This window comes from Calidris pugnax, unplaced genomic scaffold (genome assembly GCF_001431845.1).
Source record: "Calidris pugnax isolate Ruff unplaced genomic scaffold, ASM143184v1 scaffold32, whole genome shotgun sequence".
In the NCBI taxonomy this organism is placed as follows: Eukaryota; Metazoa; Chordata; class Aves; order Charadriiformes; family Scolopacidae; genus Calidris; species Calidris pugnax.
This window is the reverse complement of record NW_015090783.1, coordinates 9969792-9989926: the sequence shown is the minus strand read 5'-3', so window position 1 is coordinate 9989926 and position 20135 is coordinate 9969792. Positions and strand designations below refer to the sequence as shown.

Here is a 20135-nt window from a genome sequence, read left to right as displayed (position 1 = left end):
TGCTGAGCATCCCCACCGGCCCCAAGTCTTCTCCATCACCTCCCCTCGGGTGGGTGGGTTGGTTGGTTGGTTGGTTTGTTTGTTTGTTTGCCTGGCGCCAGCTCGAAGGGGGCAGGAGGGAGCGAGGGGAAAAGGGGAAAGCGCCGAGGAGGAGGAGAACGTGCGGATTCATTTTGAGGCTTCATCACGGTACATTTACACACGGCGTTGCCTAAGGAAATTGGGGAGATGAATGCCTGGTCATGCCGCCGGTGCGACCGGGTTAACTCCCAGGATTTAGCTTATATCATTTCACGAGAGCGTTTATGGCCTTTACCGTGTTTATTCCCAGGTGCTCTTTGGCACCGCCGCCTCCCCGGCTCCTTCTGCGTGTGCGCGCGCCTGGGTCTAGATTTTCAAATAAAATAACACATCTCTTCAGACCCCCGGCCCACATTAAATATTTATTGCCCGCAGTTTGTGCATATGTGGTTGATAAATGGGCGGGAGGGGAGGGGAGGAGAAGGGGAAAGCAGGAGCTGGGATGCAGAGGAAAGCACTGGCTTTGTCTTGGAATCTCTCCAGGGGACGGCACTGTGTCCGGCCAGCGCCGCCTTTGGGTCTGTTTTCAGGCTTTTTGGAGAAGGTCCGTGAAGGTGCTCAAGGGGTGCTTTGGTGCTCAAGTGACAAATTCCCCCTGTGGCAAGGTTTGTGCTGGTCCGTGTCTGAGTGTGGATGCTCCCAGCCCCATCCCACACCCACCAGTTAAATGTGAACCCCTTTTCGTTTCCCTCTTCCTGCCTTTCTGTCCCATTTCCACTCAGAAACTTGTCAGAAATGCTGCTGGGTCTGGGAGGTGTTGTAGAGGACTTGGGTCTGCTGAATTCACCTCTTTCCCCTTACACGTTCAGCCAGCTTAAATCAAACCAGTTTATTCTGGCTCATGAAAGAGGCTGGTGGGTGGGTGCAGGTACCCGAGTGCAGTGTTAAAGCGAGGAAATCCAGTCTTAAAAATGATCCCCAGCATCCACGGAGAAGAGGGATGGCACCTTTGGGAAGGTGGTGCCTACAACAGGCTCTGGGGATGGAGGAGCTGCTCTGGAATGAAAATAGGTCCCCGTGGGGCTGTGCTCTGGCTTGTTCCAGCTCTGGGCTTGGGCCACCAGGGTGATCTGCCTTTCTGTCCCATTTCCACTCAGAAACTTGTCAGAAATGCTGCTGGGTCTGGGAGGTGTTGTAGAGGACTTGGGTCTGCTGAATTCACCTCTTTCCCCTTACACGTTCAGCCAGCTTAAATCAAACCAGTTTATTCTGGCTCATGAAAGAGGCTGGTGGGTGGGTGCAGGTACCTGAGTGCAGTGTTAAAGCGAGGAAATCCAGTCTTAAAAATGATCCCCAGCATCCACGGAGAAGAGGGATGGCACCTTTGGGAAGGTGGTGCCTACAACAGGCTCTGGGGATGGAGGAGCTGCTCTGGAATGAAAATAGGTCCCCGTGGGGCTGTGCTCTGGCTTGTTCCAGCTCTGGACTTGGGCCACCAGGATGAGGGGGTGGATTCTGCCCCTCTGCTCCGCTCTGGGGAGACCCCACCTAGGGTACTGTGTCCAGCTCTGAGGTCCTCAGCACAAAGAGGACATGGACCTGCTGAACCTGGTCCCGCGGAGGGCCATGAAGATGCTGGGAGGGCTGGAGCCCCTCTGCTGGGAGGGGGTGCTGAGAGAGTTGGGAGGGTTCAGCCTGGAGAAGAGAAGGCTCCAGGGAGACCTTGGAGCCCCTTCCAGTCTCTCAAGGGGCTCCAGGAGAGATGGGGAGGGACTCTGGATCAGGGAGGGGAGCCACAGGACGAGGGGGAAGGGTTTGACCCTGAAAGAGGGGAGATGGAGCTGAGATGTGGGGAAGAACTTCTTTGCTGTGAGGTTGGTGAGAGCCTGGCCCAGGTTGCCCCGAGAAGCTGTGGCTGCCCCATCCCTGGAGGGGCTCAAGGGCAGGTTGGAGGGGGCTTGGAGCAACCTGGTGTGGTGGGAGCCCGCCCAGGGCAGGGGGTGAGACTGGATGATCTTTCATGTCCCTTCCAACCTGAACCATTCTATGATTCTATGATCCTCTGCCTTTTTTCAGAGGTGCAAATAAATCTGTTTGGATGGTGGTCAGGAGCAGCCCTGGTAACCTGGAGATGCTCTTTGCCCACCCTGAACAGGACATGGCACTGCAGGTCTCCTAAAGGGAGGAGAAGCATAGCACTTATAATAAAGAAGATTTTTGCTTAAGATTTGCAGCTGGAAAGGATGACCCCTGAAATCCAAGCTGAGTTTTTAGGTGTTCCTAGTTCCTTTGGACTTGGGGCTTACAGGAAAGTGGAGTGGTTACAAGACACCACTCACCCAAGCCCTCAGCAACGTGGGTCTCTAACCAGTGGTGCCATGGCTTGTGATAAAATGATGGTTCTTCCCTTGATCTCACAGGGTCTTTGCTTTTCCCTCTCTAATTCACAGCACCTTTGGAGAGCTGAAGACCGTCCGGCTGCCCAAGAAGATGGCAGGAACGGGATCCCATCGGGGCTTTGGTTTTGTGGATTTCCTCACCAAGCAGGATGCCAAGGTGAGATATAGTCCTCCTCCTCGGGCACCCTGCCAGGGCTTGGGGCAGAAGGTGAGGGAGGGAGGGAGCCTGGAGGCTCTGTCCCACCGAGGCTTAGCCCAGATTGGGGACAGGCTGTGACCGTTCACCAGCAAAGCTGCCCTGGGGCTGGTGGGCAACCACCAGAGGTTACGTGAGCCGTAATGGACAGAGGTTTGGTACAACTGGTACAATGGATAAAAATCAGTAGAAGGATAGGGGGTTATCAGAAGTCAGGTGAGAAGCTGAAAGAGATGGTTTTGACCCAATATAACGCATGAAGAAACATGAGTACGTGTCCCACCTCCACCACTGCCTTGGTTTTAAGGGGAGTTTTAAATTTTGTGGGTGTTTACTGCTGTGTAAACTGCACAAGGCCCATCTTCATCAGTTCCTCTGTGTCTTTTGAGAACCTCCTTACCCTGGTGTCGGTCGAATAGCGAGCATAACAGAGGGGCAGTGGTTGTGAATTGGTGAAAAAGAAGAGGGAGCAGAAGGAAAGGTCTGTGCTTTGCCTTGCTGAACACAAGAACAAAGATCAAGTTCCATAACAGGGTCATAGCCTTGGTCCAAAGAGGGGACGTAGCTGTGCTGGGGTGGCCAAGGATGCTTTCTCAGAGCAGTTTGCAGTGGTTATTTGACAGCAATATGGAAAATGTCGGCAGCGGTGCCTGGGAAATGCCTTTCTCAGCACCAGGAACTGAGCTCCTGAGTCCTGCAGGTTGAAAACACATTTTGCTTTAACCAAAAGATGCCAAACCCATCGTTCCGATATCACGATACTTTTGCAATCCGTAGGCAAAATATTTATGCTGCAAAATATTCCGTAGCATTTTAAGCCGGGATGGATTGCTGTTCAAATGGCTTAGTTCATTTTATTTTTTGTAAAGCTTTCCTATATGTCTAAGTTCCATGCTTGCAGAAGAAACAAGGAGATTATAACCTGTCTGATAGTGTTCTGCCCTTACCCTTAGCTGGAGGTCCCCGAGCAGGCAGGACCAGGCTTGGGGGTCTCCTGCTGTGGGCAGGAGAAGGTCCTCAGCCCTTTGTAAGGTGCTGTGTGGGTTCTCCCAGCACTGGAGCAGTGGGGATTCCATCCCTGCTGCTGGATCCTGGCGATTTGCAGAGGGTCTGGAAGAGGAATGGTTGTGGGCACGAGCCAATGGATGCTATTTTTAAAGGGAAGGGTCCACGCGGCTTCACTGGCTCCCTGAAAATCCAGATTTTCCAGATGGCGGGCAGAGATGTGGGAGAGAGGAGGGGGGAGCGAGCGTAGCCCGTGTTTATGTTTTTAGACAGGATTCATTGATCGGGGATCACGAGGGACTATTAGATCACCCCTTCCCGTCTGACCTCCCGTATAACGCAGTACCTGGAGTTCCTTTGTTAGTCCTCTATTGATCCTAATTCAAACTTCCTGCCGCTCAGCGTTCCTCCTCCCCTCGGGGGGCTGGCTCGCTGGGCAGCCTGGGGTGCGCTGAACCCCCCCAGGAGTGTTTCTGCTCAAACCCCAGCTCTGGGCAGCTTTGCTTTAACCTCTGCTTCGCTCCAGAGTCGGTCAGCCTTTGTTCCTGTTTTTTTAATTAATCTTTTCCTAGCAAAAATTCAAGCGTTTGAAGGAAAGGTGCATAGAGACCTCTTCACCGCTGCCGTTTTGGGGGTGGACAAGACAGCGCCCACTTTTCTGCTTGGTTTTGGGGGAAACACGGCACAGGTCTGTGTCCAGTTGCTCTTGGTGGTTGGTTCGGACAAATAGAGATGTCAACAGTAGGAAGCCCATCTCTCCCTGGAGCAGCCGGAGGGGAGAGAGCCCAGTGGGGCGCTTATATTGTTCCCAAAGCTCACAGGGAGCAAGATGCCCCAGGGAATATCCCTCAGGAACCAGGGGAGGGGTCTTCTTTTCCAGCAAAGCAGCTCTTCTTCTTCCTCCTCCTCCTCCTTTTTTTGCCCTCGTCTCTTTGAGGGATTTAATTGTCTCACAAGTGGCACATCAAGTACACTCCATTGGCCGTCTGGAGAAGGATGTGCTGTGTATTGATGAATAGGATCCTGAATATTGTAAACACGGCCATAATTGGCTTGGAGTTTATTCGCTAAGTGAAATGAGAGAGGAGGGGAGTGGGCCTGGAGACCTCTGAGCTGAATAGCTGTGACTATCAATGACGTTCTTCCTCGGAGTGGTAATCTGGAAATCGCTTCTAAGCACCTTATAAAACACGATGGTTTTGTAATAGAATAGTTAAGGTGGCTTTGTTGGGCATTTAAAGCCTGTGACCTCCCGTGTTTGTCTTTTTTCTCGGAGCAATCGTGGCTGCTGTGGGAGTGCAGATGGAGATTTTTCCAGAGCTGTGGGGCTTCCCTTCCAAACTCCCCGGTGCTGTGCCTGGCAGAATTGGCTCACCAGCCCGAGTCTCATCCCCTTGGCCACCCCAGATGCTCTGCTGCCCACTCGGGGAGAGCCAGCCCTGCCAAAAGGGGCTGTTGTGAGAGGGGTCACTCATTAGGGGAGGTGACATCCAGGCAGGGCTGGGGACACTGCTGGTGGTGGCATCTTCTCCTTCAGAGCTGGAGATGCTCATCCTTCTCACGCCTGCCTTTCCCACGGTGACATCCAAGGCAGGGCTGTCTCTTGGGTCGTTTGACGGCTCCTGGGGTGATGGATGGGGCTGGACCAGGAGTGTTACAGCACCATCAGATGGAATTAGCAGCCCCCTCTCCTCTGTGTCGCTTGCATTTAACCCATCACAGCGTGCCCACGGCAAATGGGGAGGAACCCACGTCAAAGACAGCAAATGGGAGGGACAAAGTAGTATTCACAGGGGGTTTGCATACCCACTGGTCAAGCTGGGAGTCCGTGGAAGCTGGGGGATGAGAGGGGCAACTTTGATCCGCTGGCAATAACAAATTAACTCCCGTTAAGGAGGCATTAAGCATTTGACGCGTTTCCCGACGTTCCCTGTGCAGAATTGTTGTGGGATTGTTTTCATTTTTTGAACTATTAACTGGAAGCCGAGTTTCCACTTCTCTCCCCTGCCGGTATAAAAATACATCTGGTCTCCAAATAGAAATTGCCCATTCGGGGAAAGACAGTCAACCCTTTAAAAATGCAAGCGCACGGAAGGAAAAAATCCTTGTGTGCAGCTGGCATCGCCGAGAGCATCCTCAGCTGGGACTGGTTCTTGCGAGGAAGGGAAATTTATCAATCTCCTAATGTTGTTGACCCTTTGTCCCTCTAATGACTCCAGCCCGGAGGCTCTTCGGCTTGAGTATTTAATAGGGCAAGGGGGGAATCTATAGGCAGAGCAGCGCTGTCCTCCGAATTAACACGGCGTTTAGGGATGGAGCTGTAGCACTGGGGGGTGACGGATGCAGTGGTCCGGTCCCTTGATCTCTGCCTTTCCAACGCCCCACCACAGCCTTGTCCCACCAGCCTGGCCTTCAGGTGGGTTTATGGGCCACCCTTTAATTTCCAAATTCCCTTTTTGAACCCCGCAAACAGCTGCTCTTCCCTCCTCTCTCCTTCATCTCTTGGCTTTTCCCTGCTCTCTTCGCCTCCCCATCCGCTGTCCTGGGAGCTAGCGATGAAAATCCCCCCACAATGTTAAGCTCCAACCAAACTATGGGAAATCATACTCCGGAGGGTTCAGGAATGACATTTTTAAGCATGCTCTCATCCTCTTCTCTCGGGGGAAAAGGCCATAGGGTTTTTGTGCGATGCCTAAAGTGTTTGGAAAGCAGGAGAGACCTGTGAGGAGGTTTGCCAGGTGTTACCTGGCAGTGGAGGTGTTACCGAATTGTAGGAGCTTGAATAAAAGCCTTTTTCAGTATTTACAGAGCCCTGTTGTGGTGGAAGCTCCCCTTTTCTTAAAAGGTGTAGGATGACACAAAGCCGTCGTAATTAGAGGTCTTTTCTGGTGAGTGTCTCTCCTCTCATCCTCTTCTCTCGGGGGAAAAGGCCATAGGGTTTTTGTGCGATGCCTAAAGTGTTTGGAAAGCAGGAGAGACCTGTGAGGAGGTTTGCCAGGTGTTACCTGGCAGTGGAGGTGTTACCGAATTGTAGGAGCTTGAATAAAAGCCTTTTTCAGTATTTACAGAGCCCTGTTGTGGTGGAAGCTCCCCTTTTCTTAAAAGGTGTAGGATGATATGAAGCCGTCGTAATTAGAGGTCTTTTCCGGTGAGTGTCTCTGTGGGATGAGCCAGACCTCTCTTTATCCCTGGTTTGGATACAACTAAAGAAACCTCTGGCTGGTCAATGCTTTGATCTCCAGGGGAGGGTCCCGGGAAGGTCCTTTTGCAGGTCCTTCAAAGGGGGAAGAGCTGCACCCCGAGAATAGCTCCTGCCTCCAGCCTCACTTTCTTTGAAATCCAGCCCACTTGTCCTCGTTTCATATTTCTCAGGCAATTAATGTGTATTTTTTCCCTACCTATCTTTTCGTTGAGAATAGCAGCAGTGACAAATTTCCTCCTCTGGCTGGAAGATCTCCAGCCAGGCGGACATGTGGGGCTGGTATTTCTCCCCTTCATCCCTTTGTCTTGTAAATCATCGGTGGTTTTCCTTTTTCTTTTTTTTTTTTTTGTCCCTTGAAAAAGTCTTAATTCTTCTCGGAGCAATGAAGAGCTAAGTTTTATTTTTAGTTTGTTGTTTGGCTTTTTTTTTTTCCAAAGAAGTCCCTTGAAAAAGTCTTAATTCTTCTCGGAGCAATGAAGAGCTAAGTTTTATTTTTAGTTTGTTGTTCAGTTTTTTTTTTCCAAAGGAAGTGACATTTGCTTGTTTTTCCCCTGAAATGGGCGGCTGCCCCAGCTCTGGGAGAGGACCGTGGGGAGCAGAGGTCCCAGCCCATCCTTTCCTACCTGGAATGGAGGCATCCCTGGGATCTCACCCCATCGTCGCCAGCTTGGCTTCATCCTGGGTGCAGACCAGCTCATTTTGGGAGCGTCTTCAGCTGGGAAGGGCCAATATCACCAGGCTGCTGGCAGCTGTACCTCTCCCAGCAGGTTTCTTTCATGCGATGCAACTTGATGGCAGCATCTGCCTTCCCTTTTGCTCCGTGGCCTTTCCCGGTGCTCCCCGCAAATCTAGAGGATGCTTCATCCCAGCCTGGGCTGTGTGTGCCTGCCAGGGCGTGGAATTAATCCTGCAATGAGGAGGACGTGGCAGAGCAAGGTGTTTATGAGGACGAGAGCCCACCGAAGCGCCACGCTTTGCGCCACCATGGTGGACGCGTCCTCTGTGGTGCGGGGGGCCGTGTCCCATCTTCCGGTTTATGAGGACGAGAGCCCACCGAAGCGCCGCGCTTCGCGCTTCGCGCCACCATGGTGGGCTGTGTCCCATCTTCTGACCTTCATAGAATCATAGAATCACAGAATTGCCCAGGCTGGAAGGGACCTCCAAAGGTCATCTAGTCCGACCCCCCCACAGCCAGCAGGGCCCCCCTCAACTAGCCCAGGTTCCCCAGGGCCTCGTCGAGCCTCTCCTTGAATATCTCCAGGGAAGGGGCCTCAACCACCTCCCTGGGCAACCTGTTCCAGTGCTCCACCACCCTCACAGTGAAGAAGCCTCTTCTAATCCCCAGTCTAAATCTGTTCCCCTCCAGCTTGAAGCCATTGCCCCTCGTCCTGTCACTGCAGGCCTTTCTAAACAGGCTCTCCCCAGCCTTCCTGTAGGCCCCTTCACGTACTGGAAGGCCACTATTAGGTCTCCCCGGAGCCGCCTCTTCTCCAGGCTGAACAACCCCAGCTCCCTCAGCCTGTCCTCGTAGCAGAGGTGCTCCATCCCCCTGGTCACCCTTGAGGCCCTCCTCTGGCCTTCCTCTCCCTTGTGCCGCGGGGAAGTGAGAAATGAAAAAAAAAAAGTATAAATTAACAAATGAGACCCGGCGGTTTAGAGCTGCAGTCGTTTGCCAGGCGTTTGGAAATGGCTCTTTGTGCCAACGTAAACAGCCATCTCAACTCCCTACTGCCGCCTCCCCCTGAGTGTTTATTTAAGCCAACACATTGCTCTGCTAATTGGATACCATTCCGAGGGAAAATAGGCCTTTAAAACAACAGCGGCGGCAAATAAAAACAGCTGTAGCTGCAAAAGCACCAGCCAGCCCTTCCGAGGGGAGCGTGGCCCCCAAAAAGGAGACACGATGCCCCCGCCAGGGTGGGCACCAGGAGCTGGGGAAGGTGGGGAATCTCAGCGGTGCCGTGGAGGAGGTGGAGCTGGTGCTCCTCCTTTCTCCTTCTTATATTGGATGAGAATTATAGGAGTGAAAGGGAGTCAGAAGGAGGGGAAAAAGCAGGGTAGTGAGTGCTGGTCACTGGAAATGGGGGGGTTTTTTGAGTTTCATAACCCAGTGGCTCAGGCAGGGTCCTGGCTACTGAGGAGCAGCCCTGGGCAACCAAAGCCCCTTGCAGGAAGAGCCACTCTTGCCCAGAGATGTGACATTTGGGGACAGCCATGGTGGATCACAATTGCAGTTTGGCAAATGGCTCAGAGGAGAAGTCTGGGCTTCTCCAGGGTAACTTTGGTGCTGCTTTGGTGACCTCCAGACAGGAGGACGTGTCCCTGTAGGACAGTGGGATGGGTTTCTGTGGTCCTACAGCTGCCGTATTTGTTCCAGGCACGTGAGTCTGAGAGCTGATAACTTAAAGAGCATTTTGGGCTCCTTTTCTCTTCCCCTGTGCCCAGCCACGTCTCACGTTGCTGTGCAGCACTTTGGGTGCCTCTGGCCATGAACACACTTGACCGGCGTGTTTGTTTATTTGCATTTTGGACCCAGCCTTGCTCGGTCCTGAATTTCCTTGAAAATCTGTGGGAAATAAGGACAAAGTCAACCTTCCCTGTGTCGAGTCGCTGTGTCCTGAATGCCTCTGCTGGCTGCTTACGGATAGAGAAAGCCATCTGAGCTACTGTGAGTCCTGAGGTGGCTCTGCAGGTGCCACCCTGCCCATGGGGGTTCTGGTTTGACCCACCTAGTGCTGCCCCCAAATCTCCACAGCTTTTCCAGCCCTCAGCTTTCCCAGCTCAGGTGTGGTCCCGGGGTGATGCCAGGCTGCAGCCACCCTGGAGCTGCTCTCTCTGCTGGATCTCCGCCTGCTCCCTACCGAGCAGCAGCCTGCAGGAGTGGCAACGGGTTTTTGCTCTGCTGCAAGGCTGTAGAAGATAAATGACCAAGTCAAAGCCACTGATGGAGATGAATCCTGCCCCACCAGAGCAAAGTGCTCCGTGTCGGATGTTCTCCGGTGGCCTTTTAGATTCACAGGGCAGAGGGAGGGACATCTTCGTCTAGGTTTTATTTTCTCCCTTCAATTTTATTTTTTTTTTTTCTTTCCCCTCTTAATTCCGCAGAAAGCCTTCAACGCCCTGTGCCACAGCACCCACTTGTACGGCCGGAGGCTGGTCCTGGAGTGGGCAGACACGGAGGAGACGGTGGAGGCCCTGCGACGGAAAACGGCGGATCATTTCCACGGTAACGTAGCAGCATCCTCCTGGCCCCTGGGATGCAGCCCTGGCTGGCACCATCCCATCTTGGCACACGCTGCCAATCCACGCCAGCCCTTTCCTCCCCGGGGGTGGCAGGTAGATGCTGGAGGATGCTGAGGATGCAGGGGGAAGGAGGAAGCATCCATGGCTTTGTCTGACAGCTCTCTGTCTGCTGGTTAACTCTCCATCTGCCGGCACTGCCAGGGCAACACGATGCCACCTGCAAGGCTTTTGCTCCTTTCTCCTGCACCTCAGGCTGCTCTGCAGTGGGGGACGGGCTCTGTGTACGCCTGATGAAAAAGGGACAGACAGTTTGGTTGAGATGGGGAGAGGGCTGCTTGGATGAGCTTCCCGAGAGTGACAGCTCGGCAGATAACAGCGCTGCAGGCTCCTATTGACAGCCATCGACAGGCACAAATGCATTGCTTGGCAAATATTTATGTAGGAAGGGCTCCCCTGGGCTGGTGGGCTAAGCTGGAGATCAATGCTCTTCCCCCTGCACCCCTTCCCAGCCTCCCTGCTCCATCACACACGTGCCCGTCGCCCCGGGAGGGGGGGGGTTGGCATAAATGGTTCTGGGGCTGCACGTCGCAGTCCCCCAGTGATGGAAAAAGCAGCAAACCACACTTATTTAGCAATCCTGACTCCAGCAGGACCCAGCCCCCTGTTCGTGGAGTCACGTGCACTGATTAATAGGGGCTGGGGAAGCTGCAGTTTGGTGGTGGAAAGGCTGAGGGTGGGGAATATGGAGCAGAGTGGGATGTGCTGGGATCCAAAGGGTGGGATCTCCAACACAGTGCCAAAAAAAGGAGACCAAAAGGAGCCCAGGGGTGTCAAGGTGTGTGTCACAGCCGGGGTGTGGGGCTGGGCTGTGCCCATGGGGACACGGGGGAGGAATGTGTGGCTGCTTGGGGGGGTGGATGTGCCCACCCAGAACCCAGCACTGGAGGGGGGACACGTGGTGTTAATGCAAATCTCCACCCAGGTGGAGGAGGCAGCGGGTGTGATGTTTCATGCACCCCGTTTTATATTCCTTTCTCCCTTTCTGCTCTGCTCAGTCCAGGGGGGAAAAACAGCCTTGGCTTTCTGGTGGCTACAGACTTGCTGCTGCCTGCGAGCTCTGTCACTTCCCTTTTCCCCCCCAGCCCCAGCTTGCTTCCCAATTTGTGTCTGCTCTTCCTCCAGCCCCCTTCTCCAGGGTCTTCCTCACTCTGGGAGAGTGGCAGAAGAGTGTTTTCACATCCCAGGGGTGATGCAGCCTCGGAGCTGTGGTGTCTCCAGGGGCTCAGCTGAAAAACAGGAGGAATGTTATCCCTCCCCATCTTTAGGGACCGAAAATGTGATGGGAGGCGACAGTCATCGCTGCTCCAGCCCGTCTTGAGGGGAGAGAAATAGCATCCAGTGACTTCAACCCCTGCCTGGTGCTCAGGTGAAATGGCTGGGGGCTAATCCTGAGGCAGAGAGGGGTCTGCCAGAAGTGGATCTCCATGACAAAGCCCATCTGGGACACACTGGTGGGACTGGGAGCTGCCTGGGACCAGGTCTCAGCCTCTCGGTGGCTGGAACATCACGGGTGGTATTTGATTTCTTTGGGAAGTGCCTTCCTGATTTCAGGGTGGGCTTGCTGTGGGGCTTCTGTCAGCGATGCCCAGTGGCCCCAGTGGCCCAGTGGATGTGGGGAGGGAGCCAGGCCCTGTCCCTTTTGCTGTGGGTGTGCAGAACATGATAAAGAGGGGAAATCTCCACCTCCCACTCTGCCTTCAGCCCCCGTGGAGATGCTCCTTCACGTTTCCCCCCACCCCGGTGTAGGGGGAGGCTGATTTTCCTGCGTGGAGCCAGGGTGGAGAGGACACGGAGCTCACCCAGCATCGCTGCCTTGCCTTGAGTCCTCCCCAAAGCCCCCAGGCTGAGCCCACACATCTCATTTCACTGGTGATGCAGACTGGATTCTCTTAACCAGAAACTAAACCCACTTTTTCCTACCGATACCCATTTTCCCCCGCTTTCCTCTTCTCCCCACGAGGCGCAGGAGCAGCTTGGACTTCCCCACGCTTTTCATGGATGTCCCTGTGAGTTTTCCTCTCCCACCTTGGTGTGGGGGACTTGTGAGGGTCTTCCCACAGCTTTGCAGGCTGCAGCCATCAGGCCCCTCTGGTTCCTTATCTCCAAGTAGGAAGGAACTGATCTGGGGATGGGAGAGAAACGATAATTTCGAGTCGTCAAGGCTCAGGAAATAGAGTCAAGACAAAGAAAGGTCCTTGATGTCTTCAGCTGCTCTTTGCCACCAAAAGCCACTGCTGCTGCTGTCTTCACATTGCTCCCCAAGCCAAGCCAAGCCAGCAGCAGCTGAGAAGCAGGACGTGGAGGCAGATGCCTTCAAAAGGCATGGTGTGGTAGTTGAGGTGGCTCTTACCCCACCATCCAACTCAGCTTATCCCTTGTTTCCCGCCCTAAATTTCTTTGCGGAGTTCAGCATTGCCATCCCATGGGAGAATCTTGGTTTTTTTCCTTTCTCTGAAAGTCTTCTGTGATCCTTTTGGATCTGGAGAGCTCCACCACCACAAGCACCCCATGCTGTTTGGAGAAAGCAGGACAAAGGACTGAGACTGCCCATCTCACGGTGCTTTCAGACTCATTTCTTCCAAGTTTTGTGCAATCAGAATTTAAATAATTTGAAAAGGTCCTTCTTTTCCTTCTTCCATTTCCTCTTTTCTGTGCAGTTTTTGGTTTGCTGTGACCACAACAGTGGTGTACGATGTTTCCACAGTTGGCCCATGGTGGATCTGTGTGGAGGAGAGGCTGCAGAGTCCTCACAGAGGGTGAGAAGGTTGCCCTGAGGCCTTGGAGGGGTTGTTATCACCCAGGTCCAGTGGGACAATGCGGTGACTTGCACTCCCCTGGGTCTTATGGTGAGTTTGACTTGAGCAATGAGTTCATCCTGCTCCATCTCACCGATTTCTGCATCTCCAGCTTTGATAGACCCACCCTGACCTTTCGGGCTAGTGTCTTGGGGAGCAGTGGCCAAATCCCCTCACCAGTAGGTCCATTGTCAGCCCCATCAGTTTTATCTTAGCAAAGAAATACTTTGTAAAGTCTAAACCTGGCCTGCAAGAGACACATCCTGCCTCTGCCTTCTCTCTGCTACAATTATGCACTTTATTTCTAGACACCGTTTATAGAGATTTGGCTTCCAGTTCCCGGCTCTCACTCTGCTGTGATTTGTTAGGTTAAAGAGAGGTCTGGCCTCCTAAATCTTTTCTCCGTGCGGGCGTTTTGTCGTGGCAATCGAGCCACTTCTGAGCCATCTTTTCAATAGGTCTAATAGGTGGAATAAAATGGAATCGCCTTTCTTCCCATTTCGTGTAGTTTTCAGGTCATCCTTTGTGGCTCGTTCGGAGTCTTTGTAATGTTCCAGGAGAAAGTGAGGACCCCAGAGGTGGTCACCAGCTGCCAGAGATGGTTTCAGAAGTGCTGGCAGGAGGGAAGCCAGTGCCCAGCCCTGACAGCTGGGACTCCAGCACTGCACCCTGTGCCCGCTCTCCTGCCTCCCAGCACAGGCTGTATGAGGTTTAAGTCTTGTGGCTCATCCCTGAGCGTACCTTCTCTCCATCCTGAGGGCCTTACCTTAGGAGAAAAAACCCACAAATCACTTTCTTTGAGTTTTAATTGCACCCCACCATGGATTATTAATCAGTGGGACCAGAGCTTGGCCAGCTACAGGGGAGGATTTGATGCTGCTGTGGATAAAAAGAGACTCACGTACTGTAACATGGTAAGGAGAAGCCACAGAAAGGTTGGCCAACGGTTGGCCTTGGGGCCTCTAATCCAGCCCATAATCATAGAATTGTTTACCTCGACTGCCGCCTCCCCCTGAGTGTTTATTTAAGCCAACACATTGCTCTGCTAATTGGATACCATTCCGAGGGAAAATAGGCCTTTAAAACAACAGCGGCGGCAAATAAAAACAGCTGTAGCTGCAAAAGCACCAGCCAGCCCTTCCGAGGGGAGCGTGGCCCCCAAAAAGGAGACACGATGCCCCCGCCAGGGTGGGCACCAGGAGCTGGGGAAGGTGGGGAATCTCAGCGGTGCCATGGAGGAGGTGGAGCTGGTGCTCCTCCTTTCTCCTTCTTATATTGGATGAGAATTATAGGAGTGAAAGGGAGTCAGAGGAGGGGAAAACGCAGGGTACTGAGTGCTGGTCACTGGAAATGGGGGGGTTTTTTGAGTTTCATAACCCAGTGGCTCAGGCAGGGTCCTGGCTACTGAGGAGCAGCCCTGGGCAACCAAAGCCCCTTGCAGGAAGAGCCACTCTTGCCCAGAGATGTGACATTTGGGGACAGCCATGGTGGATCACAATTGCAGTTTGGCAAATGGCTCAGAGGAGAAGTCTGGGCTTCTCCAGGATAACTTTGGTGCTGCTTTGGTGGCCTCCAGACGGGAGGACGTGTCCCTGTAGGACAGTGGGATGGGTTTCTGTGGTCCTACAGCTGCCGTATTTGTTCCAGGCACGTGAGTCTGAGAGCTGATAACTTAAAGAGCATTTTGGGCTCCTTTTCTCTTCCCCTGTGCCCAGCCACGTCTCACGTTGCTGTGCAGCACTTTGGGTGCCTCTGGCCATGAACACACTTGACCGGCGTGTTTGTTTATTTGCATTTTGGACCCAGCCTTGCTCGGTCCTGAATTTCCTTGAAAATCTGTGGGAAATAAGGACAAAGTCAACCTTCCCTGTGTCGAGTCGCTGTGTCCTGAATGCCTCTGCTGGCTGCTTACGGATAGAGAAAGCCATCTGAGCTACTGTGAGTCCTGAGGTGGCTCTGCAGGTGCCACCCTGCCCATGGGGGTTCTGGTTTGACCCACCTAGTGCTGCCCCCAAATCTCCACAGCTTTTCCAGCCCTCAGCTTTCCCAGCTCAGGTGTGGTCCCGGGGTGATGCCAGGCTGCAGCCACCCTGGAGCTGCTCTCTCTGCTGGATCTCCGCCTGCTCCCTACCGAGCAGCAGCCTGCAGGAGTGGCAACGGGTTTTTGCTCTGCTGCAAGGCTGTAGAAGATAAATGACCAAGTCAAAGCCACTGATGGAGATGAATCCTGCCCCACCAGAGCAAAGTGCTCCGTGTCGGATGTTCTCCGGTGGCCTTTTAGATTCACAGGGCAGAGGGAGGGACATCTTCGTCTAGGTTTTATTTTCTCCCTTCAATTTTATTTTTTTTTTTTCTTTCCCCTCTTAATTCCGCAGAAAGCCTTCAACGCCCTGTGCCACAGCACCCACTTGTACGGCCGGAGGCTGGTCCTGGAGTGGGCAGACACGGAGGAGACGGTGGAGGCCCTGCGACGGAAAACGGCGGATCATTTCCACGGTAACGTAGCAGCATCCTCCTGGCCCCTGGGATGCAGCCCTGGCTGGCACCATCCCATCTTGGCACACGCTGCCAATCCACGCCAGCCCTTTCCTCCCCGGGGGTGGCAGGTAGATGCTGGAGGATGCTGAGGATGCAGGGGGAAGGAGGAAGCATCCATGGCTTTGTCTGACAGCTCTCTGTCTGCTGGTTAACTCTCCATCTGCCGGCACTGCCAGGGCAACACGATGCCACCTGCAAGGCTTTTGCTCCTTTCTCCTGCACCTCAGGCTGCTCTGCAGTGGGGGACGGGCTCTGTGTACGCCTGATGAAAAAGGGACAGACAGTTTGGTTGAGATGGGGAGAGGGCTGCTTGGATGAGCTTCCCGAGAGTGACAGCTCGGCAGATAACAGCGCTGCAGGCTCCTATTGACAGCCATCGACAGGCACAAATGCATTGCTTGGCAAATATTTATGTAGGAAGGGCTCCCCTGGGCTGGTGGGCTAAGCTGGAGATCAATGCTCTTCCCCCTGCACCCCTTCCCAGCCTCCCTGCTCCATCACACACGTGCCCGTCGCCCCGGGAGGGGGGGGGTTGGCATAAATGGTTCTGGGGCTGCACGTCACAGTCCCCCAGTGATGGAAAAAGCAGCAAACCACACTTATTTAGCAATCCTGACTCCAGCAGGACCCAGCCCCCTGTTCGTGGAGTCACGTGCACTGATTAATAGGGGCTGGGGAAGCTGCAGTTTGGTGGTGGAAAGGCTGAGGGTGGGGAATATGGAGCAGAGTGGGATGTGCTGGGATCCAAAGGGTGGGATCTCCAACACAGTGCCAAAAAAAGGAGACCAAAAGGAGCCCAGGGGTGTCAAGGTGTGTGTCACAGCCGGGGTGTGGGGCTGGGCTGTGCCCATGGGGACACGGGGGAGGAATGTGTGGCTGCTTGGGGGGGTGGATGTGCCCACCCAGAACCCAGCACTGGAGGGGGGACACGTGGTGTTAATGCAAATCTCCACCCAGGTGGAGGAGGCAGCGGGTGTGATGTTTCATGCACCCCGTTTTATATTCCTTTCTCCCTTTCTGCTCTGCTCAGTCCAGGGGGGAAAAACAGCCTTGGCTTTCTGGTGGCTACAGACTTGCTGCTGCCTGCGAGCTCTGTCACTTCCCTTTTCCCCCCCAGCCCCAGCTTGCTTCCCAATTTGTGTCTGCTCTTCCTCCAGCCCCCTTCTCCAGGGTCTTCCTCACTCTGGGAGAGTGGCAGAAGAGTGTTTTCACATCCCAGGGGTGATGCAGCCTCGGAGCTGTGGTGTCTCCAGGGGCTCAGCTGAAAAACAGGAGGAATGTTATCCCTCCCCATCTTTAGGGACCGAAAATGTGATGGGAGGCGACAGTCATCGCTGCTCCAGCCCGTCTTGAGGGGAGAGAAATAGCATCCAGTGACTTCAACCCCTGCCTGGTGCTCAGGTGAAATGGCTGGGGGCTAATCCTGAGGCAGAGAGGGGTCTGCCAGAAGTGGATCTCCATGACAAAGCCCATCTGGGACACACTGGTGGGACTGGGAGCTGCCTGGGACCAGGTCTCAGCCTCTCGGTGGCTGGAACATCACGGGTGGTATTTGATTTCTTTGGGAAGTGCCTTCCTGATTTCAGGGTGGGCTTGCTGTGGGGCTTCTGTCAGCGATGCCCAGTGGCCCCAGTGGCCCAGTGGATGTGGGGAGGGAGCCAGGCCCTGTCCCTTTTGCTGTGGGTGTGCAGAACATGATAAAGAGGGGAAATCTCCACCTCCCACTCTGCCTTCAGCCCCCGTGGAGATGCTCCTTCACGTTTCCCCCCACCCCGGTGTAGGGGGAGGCTGATTTTCCTGCGTGGAGCCAGGGTGGAGAGGACACGGAGCTCACCCAGCATCGCTGCCTTGCCTTGAGTCCTCCCCAAAGCCCCCAGGCTGAGCCCACACATCTCATTTCACTGGTGATGCAGACTGGATTCTCTTAACCAGAAACTAAACCCACTTTTTCCTACCGATACCCATTTTCCCCCGCTTTCCTCTTCTCCCCACGAGGCGCAGGAGCAGCTTGGACTTCCCCACGCTTTTCATGGATGTCCCTGTGAGTTTTCCTCTCCCACCTTGGTGTGGGGGACTTGTGAGGGTCTTCCCACAGCTTTGCAGGCTGCAGCCATCAGGCCCCTCTGGTTCCTTATCTCCAAGTAGGAAGGAACTGATCTGGGGATGGGAGAGAAACGATAATTTCGAGTCGTCAAGGCTCAGGAAATAGAGTCAAGACAAAGAAAGGTCCTTGATGTCTTCAGCTGCTCTTTGCCACCAAAAGCCACTGCTGCTGCTGTCTTCACATTGCTCCCCAAGCCAAGCCAAGCCAGCAGCAGCTGAGAAGCAGGACGTGGAGGCAGATGCCTTCAAAAGGCATGGTGTGGTAGTTGAGGTGGCTCTTACCCCACCATCCAACTCAGCTTATCCCTTGTTTCCCGCCCTAAATTTCTTTGCGGAGTTCAGCATTGCCATCCCATGGGAGAATCTTGGTTTTTTTCCTTTCTCTGAAAGTCTTCTGTGATCCTTTTGGATCTGGAGAGCTCCACCACCACAAGCACCCCATGCTGTTTGGAGAAAGCAGGACAAAGGACTGAGACTGCCCATCTCACGGTGCTTTCAGACTCATTTCTTCCAAGTTTTGTGCAATCAGAATTTAAATAATTTGAAAAGGTCCTTCTTTTCCTTCTTCCATTTCCTCTTTTCTGTGCAGTTTTTGGTTTGCTGTGACCACAACAGTGGTGTACGATGTTTCCACAGTTGGCCCATGGTGGATCTGTGTGGAGGAGAGGCTGCAGAGTCCTCACAGAGGGTGAGAAGGTTGCCCTGAGGCCTTGGAGGGGTTGTTATCACCCAGGTCCAGTGGGACAATGCGGTGACTTGCACTCCCCTGGGTCTTATGGTGAGTTTGACTTGAGCAATGAGTTCATCCTGCTCCATCTCACCGATTTCTGCATCTCCAGCTTTGATAGACCCACCCTGACCTTTCGGGCTAGTGTCTTGGGGAGCAGTGGCCAAATCCCCTCACCAGTAGGTCCATTGTCAGCCCCATCAGTTTTATCTTAGCAAAGAAATACTTTGTAAAGTCTAAACCTGGCCTGCAAGAGACACATCCTGCCTCTGCCTTCTCTCTGCTACAATTATGCACTTTATTTCTAGACACCGTTTATAGAGATTTGGCTTCCAGTTCCCGGCTCTCACTCTGCTGTGATTTGTTAGGTTAAAGAGAGGTCTGGCCTCCTAAATCTTTTCTCCGTGCGGGCGTTTTGTCGTGGCAATCGAGCCACTTCTGAGCCATCTTTTCAATAGGTCTAATAGGTGGAATAAAATGGAATCGCCTTTCTTCCCATTTCGTGTAGTTTTCAGGTCATCCTTTGTGGCTCGTTCGGAGTCTTTGTAATGTTCCAGGAGAAAGTGAGGACCCCAGAGGTGGTCACCAGCTGCCAGAGATGGTTTCAGAAGTGCTGGCAGGAGGGAAGCCAGTGCCCAGCCCTGACAGCTGGGACTCCAGCACTGCACCCTGTGCCCGCTCTCCTGCCTCCCAGCACAGGCTGTATGAGGTTTAAGTCTTGTGGCTCATCCCTGAGCGTACCTTCTCTCCATCCTGAGGGCCTTACCTTAGGAGAAAAAACCCACAAATCACTTTCTTTGAGTTTTAATTGCACCCCACCATGGATTATTAATCAGTGGGACCAGAGCTTGGCCAGCTACAGGGGAGGATTTGATGCTGCTGTGGATAAAAAGAGACTCACGTACTGTAACATGGTAAGGAGAAGCCACAGAAAGGTTGGCCAACGGTTGGCCTTGGGGCCTCTAATCCAGCCCATAATCATAGAATTGTTTACCTCGAAGGAGACCTTTCAGATCATGGAGTCCAACCACTGATGATGGAGATAAAACAATAAATAATGACGTGGAGAAGGGTGGCGAGGGATGCACAAACCCTGCCACCAGCAGCATCTTGGCCCTCATTTGGGGAAGGGGGATCCCCCACTTTTGGAAAACAAGGATCACTGGCATCATTGAAACCAGTGTGGGGGACTATTTTGGCTCCACTGAAACCACCACGAAATGGATCCCAATGCCCTGCAGCTGAATTTCCCAGCCCTGGGGCGAGGGTTGGACCTGGATCCGTGCCCTGCACGGGAGGGGGACGCTGTGGGGTGGCATCTAGAGCCCCCAGTGTGGACCTACACGTCTCCCCCATCCCCTCCATCCCATTGCTGCGCCTCCCCAAAGGTCTGTGAACGCTCTTTTTGCTTCCCTGCCTTGCTTGCCGTGGGCTGACGGTTGCCGGCGGCGGCTCCATCCTGGCCAGCCCTCCCTCTGTGTGTGTGTGTGTGTGTGTGTGTGCGCCCCCTCCCTCCCTCCCTCTCTCCCGGGAGCCCGCAGTCCGTGCGGGGAAGGTACTTGCTCCCAATCCAGCTAAATTACTATTGACTTGTGTTCTCTGCGCTTGGCAAACATTGCACTCAGCCGTCAGCGGCGGGGCTGGCGGTGTCCTGCCAGGCCTAACTTGGGAAGCCAGCTGTGCCGGGCCGCTTTTTTCTGCTCTTTCCCATCGATCAAAGAATTAAATTGACAGATGGGGAATTTTTATTTTTTTTTTTTGCGCGCGCGAGAGAGGCGGGAAAGGGGAAGGAATGACTTGTGGGGCGGTGGGTTGGTTGGGTTGGTGTTTTTTTTAATAGGATGGG

At 53.7% G+C, this 20135-nt stretch overlaps 1 protein-coding gene and 1 long non-coding RNA gene across 2 annotated transcripts in view; both read left to right on the top strand.

Annotated features, from left to right (window-relative positions):
• RBM19 (RNA binding motif protein 19) overlaps positions 1–10195 on the top strand; it is a 61462-nt gene extending 51267 nt beyond the window's left edge. Inside the window, exons 21-22 of the mRNA XM_014961410.1 lie at positions 2472–2577; positions 9929–10195. Coding sequence (XP_014816896.1) covers positions 2472–2577; positions 9929–10180 — 358 coding nt within the window. The 3' untranslated portion in view covers positions 10181–10195. The remainder of the gene's footprint in view (positions 1–2471; positions 2578–9928) is intronic.
• A 5099-nt stretch (positions 10196–15294) lies between these two features.
• LOC106899651 overlaps positions 15295–20135 on the top strand; it is a 26701-nt gene continuing 21860 nt past the window's right edge. Inside the window, exon 1 of the long non-coding RNA XR_001414068.1 lies at positions 15295–15417. This is a non-coding gene — a long non-coding RNA (uncharacterized LOC106899651). The remainder of the gene's footprint in view (positions 15418–20135) is intronic.